We start from the raw sequence: 20663 nt of genomic DNA, 5'->3' as shown, positions 1-20663 counted from the left end.
TAAAAGAAAGTGAAAATCACTCCTGATACCAATCCCCTCATAACATTTTGATTTACTATCTTGCAGGTGTCTTGTCTGGGTGGGTACATGTACGTACCTTAAGAAGTGTGTTCATTTTCCAGTTGGTATTGTCTAGCTAATTCTAGTCTTCTAACACAATGGTTCTCAAGCTTCCTAGTGCTGCAAGCCTTTAATACACCTCCTCAGGTTGTGGTGGGTCCTCAACCAGAAAATTATTTTTTTTTAAAGATTTATTTATTATTATGTATACAGTGTTGTCTGCTTATACACCCGCAGGCCAGAAGAGGACATCAGGTTACATTATAGATGGTTGTGAGCCACCATGTGGTTGCTGGGAATTGAACTCAGGACCTTTGGAAGAGCAGGCGGTGCTCTTAACCACTGAGCCATCTCTCCAGCCCCAGAAAATTATTTTTGTTGCTACTTCATAACTGTAATTTGCTACTCTTATGAATCATAATATTTTCCAATGGTCTCAGGCAACCCGTGTGAAAGGGTCGTTTGAGCCCCAAAGGGGTTACAACTCACAGGTTGAGACCCACTACTGCTATGAATCTGAATGCTAATATCTGATAGTCAAGATAACTGACATTCAACCCCCCAAAGAGGTCAAGACCCACAGGTTGAGGACCGCTGCTCCAACAGCAGAGCAGATGGTGTTCAGGACAATGTCAACAGTGTGACTCGGGTATTCTGTGCTCTGACATTTCTCCCGTGGAACTATGGCAGCAATACTGCAATGACTCAGTGTAAACAATTGTTCCTGCCACTACCTGAAGCCAAGTGCCTAACATGGTAACCACGAACCACAAGTTGTTACTTGAGTGAAAAGTCACTAAAATTAAGTGCTTACAGGAAAAAGAAAAAAGAAAAAAATTTAAAAGGGGGCTGGAGAGATGGCTCAGTGGTTAAGAGCACTGCCTGCTCTTCTAAAGGTCCTGAGTTCAACTCCCAGCAACCACATAGTGGCCCACAACCATCTATAATGTGATCTGATGCCCTCTTCTGACCTGTGGACAGAACACTGTATACATAATAATAAATAAATCTTTAAAGAAAAAAAATGATAAAATTAAGTGCTTACTAGCTAAGCCAGGTGGACGGGCAGGCGTGGTGGCTCAAGCCAGTAATCCCAGCACTAGGGAAGCTGGGCTAGGAGGTCTAAAAAAAGGGTTGGAAGCCAGCCTTGGCTGCAGTGAAAGTTTCAGATCAGCCTAGGGTAGATTGAGATCCTCCTTTAAAGGAAATTAAAAATAAAAATGAAGAAAGAAATAAATAAAACCTAAGACAGAGCTGTGGCGCACACCTGTAATCACAGCATGTGGGAGTACACATTTAATGCCATTTCTTGGGAAATTAAAGAGTATTTTTTCTCCTTGCCTCTCTAGAAAACTTGGATGAAACAATTGCTCTGCAGACCAAAAACAAGCTAGAAAACAATACTACTGACAGTAAAAGCAAGCTTTTCCCAGGTAGGACTTACTTAACTGTGGTGGGGGTATTTCTCCCCTTAGCTGTTACAAGAATAACTGTTTCAGCGGTAAATGATCGGCTTCAGTAAATATTAATAAAGCATTACAGATCTCAAAACGTTTCAAGATCTCAAATCCAACCATAGGAATAACCATACGTAACCTTGGCCATTTTGTAGCCTGTCGTGGCAAAGGATTCTTAGCAGCAAAAGCACAGAGAAGTTCTTTCGTTTGGGAGCTCCTTCATTGTTTTTGCTGGGCAGGGGATTGAACACAGAGCCTCTGTGTGGGAGGCTCGCCCATAATAAAGTCTACCATGAAGCCACACCTTTACCCCTGCATTAAAAAGTAGTGTCGGTATTTAACAAAGGAGGTGGCTGGTGACAAAACAGGGATCCTAGAGGAAAGCTTCCAATCACATCTTTTTCCTAACACCTCTTGAGACCACCGTCCCAGGTCATCTTTCTCCCTCAGCCCCCACAGCTCCTCTGGAATGCTCTGTGCCCCTCTCCAATATGCTCCTTTTCTGTGTTTCTCTTCCATCCACAGAAAACACCGCAGAACTGAGCTGTGTGTAGAATCCTCCCAACAGGGGAGGAGGAACAAAAAGAGGAAAGATTGCAAGCGGTAGATTCTTGTACTTTAACTATTTTGCCCCCATCACAGAAATTCCATACATGTTAGTAATGCCATAGTGTGCCCCTTAAAGCAATATTTTCTTTCTTTCTTTTAAGATTTATTTATTTATTATTTATACAGTGGTCTACATGTTACACTTGCATGCCAGAAGAGGGCATCGGGTTATATTATAGATGGCTGTGAGCCACCATGTGGTTGCTGGGAATTGAACTCAGGACCTCTGGAAGAGCAGTCAGTGTTCTTAACCTCTGAGCCATCTCTCCAAACCTAAAGCGATATTTTTATGCAAGGTTTTCCATTTTATTTCGATGCTAGGGTCAAAGGCAGTCCCTCATGCTTACTAGGCAGGTACTCTACCACTTAGACTGTGTGTGTGTGTGTGTGTGTGTGTGTGTGTGTGTGTGTGTGTGTGTGTATAAAACACATATATATCTGGTGTCCATGGAAGTCAGAAGAGAGCATCAGATTATCAGATTCCCAAAACTGATTGTGAACCACCGTGTGGGTGCTGGAAACTGAACCCAGGTGGCCCATAAGAGTAACAAGTGCTCTTGATTGCTGAGCCATCTCTTCAGCCCCGTCCCTACCCTGGCCCAGCACATGCTGCTGTCGCAAGCAGTTTTGAATAACTTTCAATAATGACAAAAATCAAGAAACAAAATTATAACACAGGTATAAAAAAATATGTCCATCTATAAATATGACAATCCAGTAGAGGATTTTTTAGGTGAGTCAATGACATTTTTTTTTCTTTTCAATGTGTGCATGTTCCTGTGAGAGTGTGTGTGTGTGTATGTGTGTGTGTGTGTGTGTGTGTGTGTGTGTGTGTGTGTATGTTTAGAAAACAGAAGTCAACATCAAGTGGCATCCTCCTCACTTTCCACCTTATTTATTGAGACACGATCTCTCACTGAAGCTGGAACTCGCGGATTTGACTACATTAATTGTCCAACAAAGCCAGCAATCCTCCTGCCTTTGCCTCTCCAGCGCTGGGAGCTCAAGAGGTCAAAAGGTAGCAGCAAGAGGAATGGTTGTTCAAGGCTACATTAGGCCTTGTCTCAGAAATAACAAAATCCTTCTTATTTGTAACCAGGACCTTCGTGGTACACCCCCCTCCCAGTTGCCTGGCAACACTGACTAAATTAAGATAAACAGGGCTGAGGCTGTGACTTGGTGGTAGAGCATTTGCCTAGCATGCACGACACTCTGGGTTTGGTGCCCAGCTGAAGTCCTTCCTTAGAGAAGGAGGGAGGGAAGGAAAACAAATAGCCAGGCTGAGGCAGGAGGATTGCTTGACCCAGAAATACAGGGATAGCATAGTGAAAGCCAATCTCTGGTTATATTAAAATTATAAAGCAAGGCAAGCAGTCGCTCTCTGATGACAGCGTGGCTGAAGAGTGCCCGTGCTGAGTGGCTGGGCCCAGCTTCTTAGCAACCCAGTGGGTGACCCTGAGCACCGCTTCCTTCTTCTGTGAGATGAGGGTAGAGGGTAAGATAACTACTGACCTGCCTTGCAGTTCCAACTGCATCTTCTCAATAAAGTTTGTTCTGCATTAGTGACCAAGGAGCGTAGGAAATGGTGTTTTAACCACAGTGCACACTATCTGATCACAGTGCCATCAGAGAAGAGTCATGAAGAAACAGACAGTACCAAGGAAGAAGCCGCCAAGATGGAAAAGGAATATGGAACCCTAAAGGACTCAACAAAAGATGATAACTCCAACGTAGGAGGAAAGACAGATGAAGCCAAAGGTCTGGATCTAACGGCTTTGGGGTTGGCAATGAAGCTGGGGATGTTTTCAACACGCAAGGAGGGCAGTCCAAAGTGAAGCTTCCCACAGCACGATCTGATTGGCGTAGTTATTATTAGCAGTGTGGGGAGATCCAACATCAAGTCCCCCACAGCGCAATCTGTGTAGTTAAGATTAGCAGGGTGGGGAGATCCAACATCAAGTCCCCCAAGGCATTTGGATCTGTGTAGTTAAGATTAGCAGAGTGGGGGAGATCCAACATGGAGTCCCCCACAGCAGGATCTGTGTAGTTAAGATTAGCAGTGTAGGGTGATCCAACATCAAGTCCCCCACAGCACAATCTGGGTAGTTAAGATTAGCAGGGTGGGGAGATCCGACATCAAGCCCACCTAGTACACAACACCTTCACTTGACTAAGAGTGTGCATTATGGTCTTGAGTCTTCTGGGATGGCAGGTTGCTCTCATTCTTTAGTGCGCAGTGGCTGTTGTGCTTGGGAAGAGATATTCTTGGTTCAGGGAATATTCACAGTCCTTTATGTTTTTATGTCTTTAATGTTTGGTTTATAATCCTAACTTATTGAGCAATATTTATGTATGTATTCATTTGTTCATTTGCTTGTTTATAGGAGAAAGGATTTATTGACTTTACAGTTCTACTTTTTGATCCATAATAATATTTACTGCTTTAGACTACAGTTTGTGTTGGTGTTTTGAGACATAGTAGTCCGGGCTGATCTAGAACGCTCTATGTAGCCCAGGCTGGCCTCAGACTCATGGCACCCCTCTTGCGTAGGCCCCTGGTGTACTCAAATTACAGGTATGGGCAATATTTCTTTAATTGCTTAATAGTTCTCCAGGTAACCACAGGTCACTCAAGTGTATGTGCTTAAAGCAAAGCCCTCCCTCACGCAGGGGTACAGTGGGAATGCCTTTAAGAACTTGGTAAAAATCACAAGTTCAGCACATCAATTTGCCTTTAAAAAATGCATCTATGGTTTGATGTTAATTTAAAGGTACGGTCTAATAACGTTTGTTATTAGCCCTATAATTATTATGGTGGTATTTTCTTTTCCTTTCCCCCCCCCCCCTCCAGAGACAAGGTTTCTCTGTGTAACAGTTCTGGCTGTCCTGGACTCTCTTTGTAGACCAGGCTGGCCTCAAACTCAAAGAGATCCGCCGACCTCTGCCTCCCAAGTACTGGGATTAAAGGCATGCACCATCATGCACAGACTTATGGTGATATTTTCTTTCTTTCTTTCTTTCTTTCTTTCTTTCTTTCTTTTTTTTTTTTTGCTTTCTTTTTTTAATATTTTATTAATTTATTCATATTACATCTCAATTGTTATCCCATCCCTTGTATCCTCCCATTCCTGCCTCCCTCCTGCTTTCTCACTACTCCCCTCCCCTATGACTGTGACTGAGGGAGACCTCCTCCCCCTGTATATGCTCATAGGGTATCAAGTCTTTTTTTGGTAGCCTGCTATCCTTCCTCTGAGCACCACCAGGTCTCCTCATCCAGGGGACGCAGTCAAATATGGGGCATTATGGTGATATTTTCTAACCCACTATCAATCAATAAAAACACAGACACCTGTTACATTTCAAAATAGCCTTGCTTCACCTGGGGCAGGGCAGACATTAATCCTCCTTCCATACCTCCCTGCCCCTGCCCCCATCCCATGCCACCTGCTTCTAGTTATTTCTATCAAGTCACCTCCCATCCAAGGCTGACTGGGTTTCTATCTCTTTTTCTTTTTTCTTTTTTCCTCTTTCTTTCCTTATTTAGAGACAGGATCTTTAACCCTAGTTGGCTTGGAACACACTGTGTAGCCCAGTCTGGCCTTGAACTTGTGGCAATCTTCTTGACTGAGCCTTCTGAGTCTTGAGACTAAAGACATGAGCCTCTGTGTCTGGCAGAGCTCAGTCTCGCCCTCTACATAGGTAAGCACAAGCCTTGCACACTCACATGCTTCCTACCTATTGGTGAGCAGGCACATGGGGCACAGACCTTTTGGGTTTGGTTTTGTTGTTTCTTTGTTTCTTTGTTTTGGTTTGGGTTTTTTTTTTCAAGGCAATGTTTCTCTGTGTAATAGCCCTGGCTGGCCTGGACTTACTTTGTAGACCAGGCTGGCATCAAACTCACAGAGATCCACCTGCCTCTGCCTCCAGATGCACCACCGCCACCGAGGCACTGCTAAATAGAACATAGAATAAGGTAATGGCCTGGCTAAAAAGCAGTTAAGAGAGTAATTGTAAGTAGGACACAGGGCAGAAGTATTCTCAGGGGGGTCTCCTTGGGTCTTGGAGTATGAGGTGATGGTCCTGTGTAACCACAGTAAATATATTCTGACTGTGCCAAGCAGATGCTGGACCTGTGCACAGTGTGTGTAGAAATACTAGCAACATCAATAATGCCTTGGGCTTGTGTCACTCCGCTTTCCACTTTGCAAAATATGTCTACATGCATTTCCTTTCATGAAAATCTAGTAAAGGGGCTGGAAGGTTGGCTCAGTGGCTAAGAGCATCTGAGTCTGATTCCCAGCACCCACATCGGTGGCTCCCCACCACCTGTAACTATAACCCCAGAGACCTCTCTTGTGACCTCCTCAGGCACCACCACACACGAGGCACACCTTCCTGCAGACGCACATAAACAAAAGCTAAACTTTTAAATCAAATTTAATTTTTACAACAAAAGATAACACATTTTTATGTATCAATGAAAGAAGAAATAATTCATTTTACTTTTGAATGTAATTTAGATGATTTAAACTATTGCTCTCCACTGGAACCGTTTTTTTTTTTTTTTTTTTTACTTATTTGTATTTATTTATTTTGGCTTTTTAAGGTAGGGTCTCAGGAGCGCAGACTGAACTTGAATTCATTATGTAGCTGAAGCTGGCCTCAAGCTCCTGAGCTGATCCTCTTGCCTCTCCCTCCCAAATGCTGAGACTACAGATCTGAGCCACAACACCTGGCACAGATTAATGGTATTTTTTTTTACATAATGATTTTTTATTATTTGAATTATTCAATAGTTATTTCTAAATTTAAGAATTTACCAATAATGAAAAACTTATTTTAATTCAAACCATATCCAGAAGCTTGCTTAGTTTTTCTTTAGAGACCAACAGAATGTACTCGAAGCATTCCCTAAGTGCTGCTCCTCCTGCCAACTGACTGTTTAATTATGCACTTTTGATGTGTGAGTCACTGAAAATATTTTTTAATTAACTGATTATGTTGTTGTTGTTGTTAAAGATAAGGTTTCTCTGTGTAGCCTTGGCTGTCCTGGACTTGCTTTGTAGACCAGGCTGGCCTCGAACTCACAGAGATCCACCCGCCTCTTCCTCCCAAGTGCTGGGATTAAAGGCGTGCGCCACCACCACCTGGCTAATTGATTTATTTTTAAATGTGTGTTGTGGGAAAGGATACTTCTCTGAGGACATGGGGAGGGGGAGACAGAGACAGACAGACAGAGACAGAGACAGAGGCAGAGAAACAGAGAGAGAGAGAGAGAGAGAGAGGAAGGAGGTGGGGCAGAAGAGGGCATCTGATACTCAGAAATGGAGTTAGTTCTAGATGGTTGTAAACTATCATCTGGGTGCTGGCAACATAACCAGAGTCCTCAGGAAGAGCAACCATTGCTCTTAACCACTGAGCAGCCTCTCCAGGCCCTGAAAATCTTTTGAAAACTCACCCAAGGCATGAGATAGGCACTGAAGCACCATGGGCTCCTTGCAGTGCCATCATTTGTCATGTTGCTAGCTAGATAATGGAATTAAGGTAGAAAAGGTGACCTCTACGGTGACTTTCACCTGAATAACGTCTCAGTCACTTCCCTTTTCTTAATAGAAGCTAGAAAAGTCAGCCTATTGGATTCATAAACTGACAGCTCATGTGGATTCTTTCTTAAGCAGCATAAGAACAGACCTCTACACGCCTGCATTCAGGTCCCCAGGGACTCTGTTGACATGTCCAAAGACAGCATCTGGTCCTCTCCACTGAGCCAGAAAGTGAGACTGAAGCCCAAACAAACTTGGGAGGTTTTGTCTCAACCCACGTTTCTGACTGGACGTCAAAAGAAGTGTCTCCGCCTATGTAAAGCCATAAATTGCCTTTCCAGAATTCACCCCTGAACAAACCAGAAAGCAACATACAAGAAGTGAATTGACCAGCATAAGAGCTCATGGCCGGAGAGTCATAGCTAGACTTTAAAGCCACAACCCCTGACTCCTAATCCAGGCTCTGCTTATGTGGGCGTGTGAAATATTATCACTGTGGAGAAATGATATTCCTCCTACCCCTCCCCCTCCCATCCCCTCCCTCCCTCCTTTTGTTTTTTATTCCTCCTCCTTTTCTCAACTCTGACATATCCCTAGCTGGCCTCAAACTCCCTAAGTAACTGAGGATGACCTTGAACTCCCGAGTTCTGGGATTACAGTCATACATTACCATTTCAGTGTACGTGGTGCTAGGGATCAAAGCCGGGTTTCATGCATCCTCGGCATGAACTCTACCAACTGTGTTACATTCTCAGTGAGTGGCTCCAGGGCCCTTCTCGGAGTCCGTGCCGGTTGTTATGATATATGCAATTCAAAATGTAGCCATGTAATGTTGACATGGCTTTAAGCATTACATAAAACAAGTCTTTATAAATACTTGGGGTTTTTTTTTAAAAATCATTTATTGACTTATCTGACAGAGGAGACACACACCACAACAGGCACGTAGAGGTCAAAGGACCACTTTCAGGAATCAGTTGTCTCCTTCCACCATGTGGCTTGAACTCAAGTCATTAGACTTGTCAGCAAACACCCATGTTTGCTGGCATGTTTTGTGTGTTGGGGATGTGGGGGGGGGGGCTCTTTGTGTTGCTGTCTGTGTTGTTTTAAATGTTCTTGAAGCTCTAATGTGTTTAGGGCCTGCTGTACTCGGCAGATTAATTGTATGGATTTCTACTTTTGTTTGGAACAGGAGGAGGTCAGGCTGGCTGTGTGTAAGGAGTATTTCTCTCACAGCACCGAAGCCCAGAACAGCCAGAGAAGCAGGCCTAAGTCTTGACCCTGGCTCTCTTCCATCTATTTCCGCATGTGTTCTAAGGCTTGTGCCATATTACCTCAGCCATGAGCTATTCTTTTTTTCCCAAAGACTGCAGAAATAAAATGGAAAAAAAAATAGACCAGTGTTCCAAAGCGTACTCTCATGGGCTTTCAGTGAATACTGCATAAATAAAAGATTTACTTTACAGCTCAGAGAAGAGAAAATGTAAATAAAGGCCAGCTGCCCCTCTCTGAAAGCAGAGGACACCTGACTTCGTTGCTGCTTTAACCCATCTTCCCAGTAATTGTGTGGAGGGCTCGGTACTGGTGGCGCTGACTGCCAGACTTTGCCACACATTAGAATCATATCAGGGTTATTTATTAAAAGGCTGGTGCTTGATTCCTTACCCCTAGGTTTGTGTTAATTATCTGGATGTGTCAGTGGGCAGCAAAGACTTACTACCACTGAGGGGGCTGTGTGAATATGCCTCAGGGACAAGGCAGCGGAAGTCTTGATCTGTCGGTTTATTTTCTATCTATCCTGTTATCATGTGTGAATAAAGGGAGGCGTGAGGCTCAGTACTTATGAGTCCTCGGTGCTCTTTCAGAATACCCAGGTCCTAGTCCCAGCACCCACATGACAGTTCATAGCCCTCACATAACTCCAGTTCTATCAAATCCCACACACTCTCCTGGCCTCCTTGCATGCACTTGCGTACATGCAGGAAACACTCATACACGTAAAATAAAAATTAATGAATCTTTAAAAGGAGGCACAAAGGTAAAGAGAGTGTGTGTGTGTGTGTGTCTGTGTGTGTGTGTCTGTGTGTGTGTGTGTGTCTGTGTGTGTGTGTCTGTGTGTGTGTGTGTGTCTGTGTGTGTGTGTCTGTGTGTGTGTGTGTGTGTGTGTGTGTGTGTGTGTGTGTTCTTTTGTTTGCTTGTTTGTTTTTTAAGGTGGGGTCTTACTATGTATCTTTGGCAGTCCTAGAATTCAATGTGTAGACCAGTCTGGCCTCAAATTCACAGAGACCCTCCGCCTCCCTCTGCATGCTGGGATTAAAGTTGTGGGCCACTATGCCCATCTCTCCATTCCCCCTCCAGGACCTTATATATTCCAGGCTGGCTTTGAACTCACTAGGTACCTGAAGATGACACTGAATTCTAGATCTTCCTGCCTTTGCTTCCCAAGTGCTAAGATTACAGGTACGAACTACCAAACCTGGTTTGAGTGATGCTGGGGTTAGAGCCTAGGGCTTTCTACGTGCTAGGCAAACACTCTATGAACTGAGCTATTTTAACCCTCCTAATTCAGCACTTTTAATGTATTTGAATAGTGAGTAAGCACTGATTTTCTTTTTCTCACATAAGCTTTCCACATATAATACGGTATCAAAGATTAGGTTTTCAAAAGAATGCTTTAAGTTACTTAAATAGTTAGATGAATAGATTAAGATACACTCAAAGGTTTCAGAAGCTCTAGTTATCTAATATGCTAGTAATAAATTGTTGTCTATTTATTAAAATGCACCATATGAGGATCCTTAGCTTGATTTAAATTCTTTACAAGAAAAATTAAGTGTGAGCTAATACTTCTTCCCTTGTTCAAAATACCTCATCTAATTATTTTGAAATAGAAATCACTGTTTCTAAATCCAGAAATGGGCATGGAATTATGGTGGCTCACACCATAATCCCAATACACAGAAGGCAGAGGCAGGAGGATAGCCACAAGTTGGAGATCAGTCTGGTCTATGTAGAAAGTTCCAAGCCAATCAGGAAACATGGAGAGACCTTGTCTCAAATGAACCAATAATCAAATTTACTGGATCCTGTTGGCCTACTCACCAACAAGTAACAGAAGTGGCAGTGTCCGTGCAGCTTGTACTAAGCGGTTAGTGCAAACCAGGGGATATTGTTTTGTACATGTTCTGAGTCCTTTTTTTAAAAGAATTATTGTTATATTTATGAGAGAGAGATAGGGTGTGGGCATGTGGGTAGAGGTCAGTGAACAACTTTCAAGCATTAGTTCTCTCCTTCCCACGTCACATGAGTTCTGGGGATCGAACTTGAGACATGAGGGTTTTTGAAGCAAGTGTTTACAACCCACTGAGCCATCTTGCCAGCCCCATTACCCAAGGCATTCATGAAAACAAGCCAATGCCACTCCCACATAGGTGAAGACAGTGAATAGTGCTGCCCGAAAATCATGGCGAAGCTCTTCTATTGTCCGTTTATCCCTTTTCCATAGAAGAGTCTCAGCACTTCATTGGGAACTTGATAGCCTGAGGTCATAGTAGCGAGGTCGGCCATGGGCTTTGGTCCAGGAAGAAAACAGTTCTGAGAGTCCTCTTAAAGGCTATTGTGGAAACTAGAACCCTGGCAGATCCCCGGGCAGTGATACACTAACTAGCCGTGTGTGTGTGTGTGTGTGTGTGTGTGTGTGTGTGTGTTATTGCTTTAACTCTCTCTGTGCCTCAGCTTCTTCATCTGTGAAATAAAGGATGACGATAGGCCTGCCTGAAAAGGCTGTTGTGACAGAAGAGTAGATGCGAATACATTTTGGAGCAGAAAGACCAGCCTGTAGCACATGGTGAGCACATGGCCCAGTCCTGATCAGACTGAGCTCTGTGTAGACACTAGCGGCCTCAGGCCTCCAAGTGGCCTCAGACTGAATGGTCATCGCCACCCTGCAGCTGAGCAGCCAGTGCTTGTTCAGAGGCCCTGGACCTTAAAGGCCTCTCTACTCCTGTTAGCTGTAAATGAGAGAGGGACGCTACCTGGTATCTTGGTACATATACTTTGAACATGGAGAATTCATGAAGAATGAGCTATATTCATGTATGTACATGTATTATATATACCTGTATATTCATCTGTAGGATGAGCCATATCAGCATCTGTGCCTGGAGGTGGGATCCGGTCTTTCAGATAGATGATGCATGGATGAGAAACTAAGAAGATTACAGCTCAGGTTCCAATGCTATCATTTCTTAGCCTTATCCAAAATGAGCCCTCACTCCTAAGGAAATGATACCCACTTCCAGACAACAATGTCAATGGTATTCCAGAGCATATGCTCAGTGGTTCTGGGAAACTCCACCAAGAACACATATACCTGAAGGATTTTTACTAGAGCTGACCAAACCAAAGGCCTGGTTCCACATCTCCAGGCCAGTGCTGACTTGGCTTAGGTACACTACAGGCAGTGATGAATTTATCCTACAGGCAGTGATGCTGAACCTTCAACCCTTGACTAGAGACTGCTACCTCAGCATCATCCCTAACCAGAAATCACCCTATCTAAAACCCATGGGGACCCATCTGTCCGCTAAATGGAATCAATGTCTAAGCTAGGGCTAGAGAGATGGCCCTGTGGTTACGAGCACACAGTGCTCTCTGAGTTCAACTCCCAGCACCCATGACAGACAGCCGACTCAGAGCTGCCTGCCACTCCAGCCTCAGGGGATCTAATGCTTTGTTCTAGATTCCGTGAGGCAGCTGAACTCACACATGCACATACCCACACAGGCACACATACACATGCACACAGTTAAAAAGAAAATAGATCTTTTTTTTTTTTTTTTTAAAGAGCCTAAGTAGACATCAAACTAAGTTTGTGTGGCGTGACACTAACTGTCCTTGAGACTTACCAAGTTGGTCTGTGTCTCGCATCTTGTCTGCAAGTGTTCTCACTGAAAACCCCCTACACATGAGCACGTGTGTGCACACGTGTATAGAAAAAGGCGTGGTGAAATCGTATGTGTGTCTCATCTGACTTTCTTGCCTTTTCAGGGAAAACAGAAGCCTACTTGGAAGCCATTAGAAAAAACATCGAATGGTTGAAGAAACACAACAAAAAAGGCAACAAAGAAGGTAAGGGCTGGCTGTGGCCGTACATCACAGACTTTACCTATTTCCCAGGATTCCCGTTACCTACAATCCTTGCAGTCAAACTGACCGAGTTAAAGTCTCCTCCCAAGCTCAAAGACTCTCAGTTGTCAAGGGGGATACACCCCACTTCTCTTTCAATTTTTCTTTACATTATAGAGGAAAAAAATGGTTTCATTTGCATGTTTGTTTTGTTTTTGAGACAAGGTCTCATTGTGCAGCCTTAGCTAGCCTGGAACTTTCTATGTAGCCCAGGCTGGCCTCAAAATTACAGAATTTCGCCTGCCTCTGCATCCCTAGTTCTAGGATTAAGAGCATTTGACACGGCCCAAGTAATGTGTTTCCTCATGGTATTTTCATAATTCTTTGTCCCTGGTGGTCTCCCTCCCTGCCTCCTCCATTGCTTTGCCCCTCCCACCTCCTGCTGGTCTTCCCCTTCAGGAGCTCTACTCTCCTGTCACACGTATTTCATTACCCTTGTCTCCTGTAAGAGCTCTTCTTTCCCTTTCATGGACCTCTTTCCTGTTTCATATCCTATGTTCTTACACACACACACACACACACACACACACACACACACACACACACACCCCTCCTTCACAAGACATATGTAAGAGTTCAAGTCAGGAATCTGCATCTAAGAGAAAAACATGCTACTTATATTTCTGGGGCTGGTGTGTTTCACTTAACATGATCTCCAGTTCCATTCACTTTCCTGCAATCCTCATAATTCCATGTTTCTTTACAGGTGAATAAAATGTCATCCATTGTTTGGATCTCTATGAGTTAGAGGCTATTCTGGTCTAACTAGTGTCTTTCAGGATAGGGAGATCCTGTCTCAAAAACAAATGAATAAACAAACAAAGAATAACTGCCTATTCAGTCCGTTTCCCATGTCTTCATTGGATGAATTCGATTTGTGTGGGTGCATTTACACATGTGTCTATGTGGGAGGTGAGAGATTGCATCAGGTGTCTCCCTTAATTGCCTTTTACATCATCATCATCATCATCATCATCACATTTGGGGAGATGGTACATGCCTGCCATGGCAGGTCACTAGAGATCAGAGGACAGCTTGCAGGAGTCAGTTCTCTCCTTCCATTGTGTAGTCCTGGGTACCAAACTCAAGTTGCCAAGCTTGTCCTCAAGCACCTTTACCTGCTGAGCCATCTCAATGGCCCTTGAGATAGAATCTCTCACTGAACCTGAAAAGCTAGCCAATTGGCAAGACTGGCTGGCCAATGAGCTTCAAGAATCTACCTATCTCAGCCAGGTCTGGTGGCACACACTCTTAATCTCAGCACTCGGGAGGCAGAGGCTGGTGGGTCTCTGTGAATCTGAGGCCAGCCTGGTCTACAGAGCGAGTTCCAGGACAGCCAAAGCCACTGTAATTGCAGCTGTGCTCCCTCACACCCACCATGTCCCCCTGGTGCTCAGAACTCAGATCCTCACGCTTGCACAGCAAGCTCTTTACCAATTGATCCATGCCCCCAGCTGCCACAATTTAGCTTTTTGATGTTTAACTTTTGCCACTTTTTTCCACAGTTTAGGTGTTAACTTCCTGACCAATGTACAGCTGACAAAGATTTCCTCCCATTCTGTCCACCTCTTCACCCCAGTGATCACTTTATGGATGCATTTTAATGCCATGTGATCCCACTTGTCATGCCCCGGAGGTATTTCCTGTAGTGCTGGAATCCTTTCCAGAACGTTCTTGTGTATGCCTGTATCTGGAAATGCTTTAGCTGTTTTTCTCTAGCAGTTGCAATGTTTTATATTAAGTTGCAAGGTGTTATATTAAGATCTTCAGTCTGGAGCTAGAGACTCAGTAGTTAAGAGATACAGCATCCACTCACCATCCCACCCACGCCTCCAACTTCATCCCCCCTACTCCCACCCCCCCCACACACATACACAAAGGAAGCATCCCAAATCTTGGGGCCCTGGTTGTACCCTTAGACATAGGAGCACTGAGGTGCTAAGAGGGTAGGGTGGGTCGTCTTGGCAACACGGACAGTTAGGCACAGGGCTGCAGGAAGGAAGAATCTCCTGAGGAGAGAGAGGTGATGGGTTCAGTAGATAAGTGGGCAAGAGGCTATTGTGGTCCAGGAACCGGAGCTGTTTATTTTCCCAGGAACCTGCATGTCTTTGGGAAGGGATTGCAGACAGATGCAGGAAGTGATGGCAGCCAGACCAGGAAGAGGTTTGCATACCCCACAGGGAAGGACAATTTTAGCCACTTAGCCACTTTAGCCTAAATTAGAAGCTAATTTGCTTTTCTAAAAAGAAGAGAAAGAAAGAAAAGAAAAGAAAAGCATCCAGCAGTAATGTGGTTACAGATTGAAAAATAAGGCAGGAGGCGCCCATGATCTGGACCAGAAATGGTGAGGCTGAAGCATGGCAAACAGAGGGCATGAGCAGGGAAGAGAAGCTAATGAACTCTGAGGAAAGGACACAGGCCAGAGTAATTCCCAGGGGATTCTCAGACAGTGCAGCTGTGTGGGGGTGCCCAGCCAGTGCAGCTGTGCATGGGGTGCCCAGCCAGTGCAGCTGCGCAGGGGGTGCCCAGCCAGTGCAGCTGTGCAAGGGGTGCCCAGCCAGTGCAGCTGTGCAGGGGTGCCCAGCAGTGCAACTGTGCAGGGGTGCCCAGCCAGTGCAGCTGTGGAGCGATGTCTCTGTGAAACTTTGGGGTCCTGTAGATGACAGGGAGCTTCCCGGGGCCTGTGTGCCAGTGTGGCTATGTTCCGAGAAGTGTGCTATTAGGGATTGTGCCATTGTGCAACATCATAGATTGAACAAACGCAAACCTAGTACATGTGTGTCACTCCATGTGACCCCTTGATGCAGTCAGGCGGTGCACTGAGTCTGGTATGGGAGCTCACAACCTGTCATCCCAGCCATCACTCGAGAGCCCAAGGCAGGAGCATCATCACGAATCCAATGCAGATAAGGCTACAAAGTGAGTTCAAGACCAGTCCTGGCAACTGTGTCTGACCCTGTCTCAAAACAAAAACAAAACAAAATAGTTGGGCATATAGCTTCTTGGTAAATAGGAGGCCCTGACTTTAATCCTTTGTACTACAAAATAGATAAATAGATAAATAAACAAATGAAGGAATAGGCCAAAGGAAATGCTCATTCAAAAGACAAACAGGAAGAACAAAAAAGGAAGGCAGCCACTCACACAGGTGTTTACACACACACACACACACACACACACACACACACACACACACACATACTTATATAAATATGGACACATACAAACAAATTTTATACAGACTATAGTTCATCAACTTTGTCACTGTTTAAAAATGTATCTTTTTGTGTACCACTAAAGCTACCAAGCACTAATCTCAAATTACAATGTTCCCTCTTAGTATCAAAGAAATTCACCATGTACCATACTGCATTCCAAAGAAGGTACAAACTGCAGCCGCACCAACCCTTCTGACTCACATGTGCATCAGCCCTCTGGTCATAGCCAGCACTGTGCTGCTCCCATCCTGTCCCCTTCCAGAGAGACCCATCATTGGATAGGAGCCTGACACCCTGGTGCTTGCAGAGGGAAGGGCCTGAGAGAAACCTTCACAATGAGGGCCTTGTCTCTGGTGCTTTCTTTTGCCTCCAAGAAGCAAGGACACCATGTGGAAAATGGTGTGCTCTGCCTCCTCCCCTTCCCTGTGAGTTCTGCTGGGTGTACATGAGGTGTGTCCCGGGGCTTGTGGAGGTCTGGGTGCTAGGGTCATGCCATGGATGTGGCTGTGTAGACAGGAAAGCTTTGGGAAGAAAAGTTCTGATCTTTATTCCCTGTTTGTTAGGAGCCTGGGTGACCTGACTCTCATTATAAAACCCAGGAAAGGGAGAGAAAGAGAGAGAGAGAGAGAGAGAGAGAGAGAGAGAGAGAGAGAGAGAGAGAGAATTACGTGATGTGGTAAGGAGGATGACCAAGTCTTATATAATTTTGTATTGTTTCCTTTTCTGTGTTAAAATGCCAAAAGCAACTTATAGAAGGAAAGGTTAGTTTGGACTTGCAGCTCCAGAGGAAGGGTCCACAGTGGCGAGAGATGCAAGGCAGCAGACAGCTACAGCACCTTCCAGCCACTCACAGGCAGCAGAGAATGAAGAGCCACACGTAGGGCAAGGCAGTAAGCACTCAGAGCCTGTCCACAGTGACGTACCCCCTTTAGCAAGAGTTTAGTAATCTAAGCGCCACCAACTCAAGGCCCAGTGAGGGATACACAAGCTTCTGGTGGACATTTCTCATGCAGTACACAGGCCCCTTGATTCTTGTTTTTCAAACCAGGGCCTTGCTAAATAGTAGAAGGTGACCTTGAAATTCTCATTCGGCCTCCTCCTCCTCCCAGGTGCTGGCCTGTATAAAGCCCTAAAGACAAAAAGGTGTGCTTTTTTTTTTTTTTTTAAGGTAAATCACAAAATAGGCATAGTGTCATAATGCTTATTATTCCAAGACTCAGAAGGCTGAGGCAGGAGAATTGCCTCAAATTCAAATCCTTGGTCTTCAGAGTGAGTTGTAAACCAGTTTGAATCACAGAGCACAACCCTGTTTCAAGCAAAGAAATAAAAATTAATACTTGAAGAGCCAAGGAGATATGGGGAAGAGTGTGGGAGTCTTTAAAAAGATGGTGTGGTCTTACTTGGGGGAACCTTTTTATTTTGGGTGCATCATTTGATGGTTTGCCTAAATTTTTAAGAACATAGGACACAGGAAACATGAAAGGCTTGACCCTTTGCTCCATGTATGCAATTCAAACAGCCACAAAATGATCATGGAAATTCTTAACTTGGAAAAAACAAAGGAAAACAAACAAAAACAACTGTGTGTTACCCCACCAATGAGGCCTTAGGCTGAGACTACAAGCTCAAGTTGGAAAAGCTCCTTCTAACCCTAGTGTTGCTACCGGTTTGGGTTGCTGAGGGTTTGGGTCTTGATCATTCTTGTCAGCATCAGCAGCTTCTGGGCATTTGTTAAAAGTGCAAAGCCTGAGTCCTCTCCCCAGACCTAAATGTGAATCCGCAACTCTCCAAGAGCCTTGGGTACTGCATAAACATTAAAATTTGAGGGCCTTAGAGAGATGGCTCAGAGGTTAAGAGCACTGACTGCTCTTCTAGAGGTCCTGAGTTCAATTCCCAACACCCACATGGCAGCTCCCAACTGTCTGTAACTCCAAGATATGACACCCACAAACATACATGCAAGCAAAACACCAATGCACATAAAATAAAAATAATTAATAAACACACACACAAAACAACGTTAAAATTTGCAAAGCCCTGGACTACGGGCCTATTTCTTTGTTGGTCAAATTCAAGGGTATATGCCCAAGGATTGTGGTGGAGAGATATGGTAACTAGAAATACTTTATTTTGTTTTGGGGTTTTTTGTTTGTTTGGTTGGTTGTTGGTTGGTTTGGTTTGGTTTGGGTTTTTTGTTTGTTTGTTTGTTTGTTTCGTTGGTTGGTTGGTTTTTTGAGACAGAGTCTCTCTGTGTTAGCTTTGGCTGTCCTGGACTCACATTGTAGACCAGGCTGGCCTCGAATTCACAACAATCTGCCTGCCTCTGCTGGGATTAAAGGTGTGTGCCACCATGCCAGCCATAAAAACGTCTCTTGATGATAAACAAACACTGTGGTGGGAATTATTTTTTCCTGATCTTTTCTCACAATATTCTAATAATGTTTTCTAGATTATGACCTTTCAAAGATGAGGGACTTCATCAACCAGCAAGCTGATGCTTATGTGGAAAAAGGCATCCTTGATAAGGAAGAAGCCAATGCCATCAAACGCATCTACAGCAGCCTGTGAAAATGGCAGGCAACCGAGCCTTCCTGTTGTTCCAGCAAAAACAACATAGCTTAAAAACTAACTCAGCGGTGACAGACTTACCAGCCCTGGAGTATTAGAATGTGCTGAATTTAAAGTAGTTACTCCCTTAGAAGTGGGTCAAATAGAGCTCTCTTGCCATAAATACTTTATGAAAAGTAACGTATGTAAGCTAAGGTTTTGTATGTAGAACCCTATTTCCCCTTGGATTTACACTTTATAATCAGAGATGTGCTGCTCTGGAAAAGCCTCTAATGGGTTGAACATAAATCTGAATCTTCTTCCTGCCGTCTTAAGCCCCCTGGATATCTGAGAGGTCCCGTTTCAAGGCATGCTAGACACCTGAGCACCTTGTTGGATGTTGGTTACATGATGTTATTTCCACTAGCAGGTCTCTGCTGGGCACCGAAATAAACCCACATTTCTTCCTAGCCTTGATGCTCTGAGAAACAGCTGCTTCTTTTCTTTTAAAGGTTTTAATTGAAATAGAATTATATCACTGTCCTCGCTCTAGTCCAGGGGTTCTCAACCCTCCTGATGCTGCCAACCCCCCCCCAACACAGTTCCTCACGTTGTGGGGACCCTTAACCATGAGATTATTTTCATTGCTTCTTCGTAACTGTAATTTTGCTACATTATGAGTCATAATGTAAATGTCTGTGTTTTCCAGTGCTCTTGGCAAGCCCTTGTGAACGGGTCATTTGAACCAAAGGGGTCGTGACCCGCAGGTTGAAAACTGCTCACTCTTTCCACTTCTTCCATGTTCCCCAAACACACAAACAACAAACACCTCGGTTTGGACTGCCCTTTAATCGGCTCTCTGTTGGACCCAATGACGCAAAAAGGAGGTTGAAAATGAGCGCAAGAATGACTGAATTTAGCCTGGGAATACAGCAGTGGCAGAATGCTTACATAAAGGAAGGCCTGGATTTAATCCTCAGAACCAGACACACACACACACACACACACACACACACACACACACACACACACACACACTGAATTTATCAACAATTTACTCTATAGCTGTGTTTTCCTTTTTAATTTTTTTATTTATTTTCAGACATTTCCTGCTCACTCAATACAGAGAAATATTTGTATAGTTAAGAAGCCAAGGAAATCCCCCTCAGGCACAGTCATAGGGGAGGGGAGTAAGGGGAAAATGGGGGGGGAGGGAAGAATGGGAGCATACAAGGGATGGGATAACCATTGAGATGTAATAAGAATAAATTAATTTAAAAAAAGGAAAAAGAAAAGAAAAAGAAATATTTGCTTACATAAGTAAAAAAAGAAGAAGAAGAAGCCAAATGATTTGAATAGGCATGGCCCCCATGGACTCCTGGGTTTGAATGCTTGGCCCATAGGGAGGGGCACTATTGGAGGGCGTGACCTTACTGGAGCAGGTGTGGCTTTGTGGGAGGAAGTGTGTCACTGTCGGCTTACATATGAGGTCTCCCATGCTCTAGCTAAGGCCCGTGTCTTCTTCTGCTGCCTGTGGATCAAGATGTAGCACTCTCAGCTCCTTCTCAGTACCATGTCTGCCTGCAGGCCACCATCTTCCCCACAGGCAATTTATGGACTAAATCTCTGAAACTGTAAGCCAATCCCAATTAAACACTTTCCTTTATAAGGGGAAAAAAAAGTCGAATGAAGTCTCACAGCATTCAAAAGCAAAGTCAAAATCCACACTACATTCTAGCTGTCTACACTGGATTGGACCTAAGCCATATTATCTTACTAGAGACCAAAGGACCAAGCAACGTGGCAGAAATAGATTTAAAAAAAAAAAACAGAAGAAGAAAGAAGGTTATGGACTTTAAGTTCCTGCCACTTGTTTGTTGGCCACCACCACAAACACGAGCCTGAAAACAAACTACATGGCTCAGTGGTCCTCTTAGGATGTCGGTGCTCCCAAATCAAATGTGGCATTGGAATGCACCACTCAGTGTAAAGTAATTGCACAAAAAAATAGTATATTTGCTTGCCTGGAACCATAACCCTAA

The 20663-nt window shown here is 44.2% G+C and overlaps 1 protein-coding gene across 1 annotated transcript in view; it reads left to right on the top strand.

Annotated features, from left to right (window-relative positions):
* Scg3 (secretogranin III) overlaps positions 1 to 19017 on the top strand; it is a 37340-nt gene extending 18323 nt beyond the window's left edge. The window contains exons 9-12 of the mRNA XM_051140516.1: positions 1410 to 1493; positions 3747 to 3884; positions 12719 to 12799; positions 18524 to 19017. Coding sequence (XP_050996473.1) covers positions 1410 to 1493; positions 3747 to 3884; positions 12719 to 12799; positions 18524 to 18642 — 422 coding nt within the window. The 3' untranslated portion in view covers positions 18643 to 19017. The remainder of the gene's footprint in view (positions 1 to 1409; positions 1494 to 3746; positions 3885 to 12718; positions 12800 to 18523) is intronic.
* The last annotated feature ends 1646 nt before the right edge of the window (positions 19018 to 20663 follow it).

The sequence above is a fragment of the Acomys russatus genome, chromosome 32 (genome assembly GCF_903995435.1).
Source record: "Acomys russatus chromosome 32, mAcoRus1.1, whole genome shotgun sequence".
Classification (NCBI taxonomy): Eukaryota; Metazoa; Chordata; class Mammalia; order Rodentia; family Muridae; genus Acomys; species Acomys russatus.
Note: the sequence above shows the minus strand (reverse complement) of the source record. Positions and strands in the feature narration are given on the sequence as shown.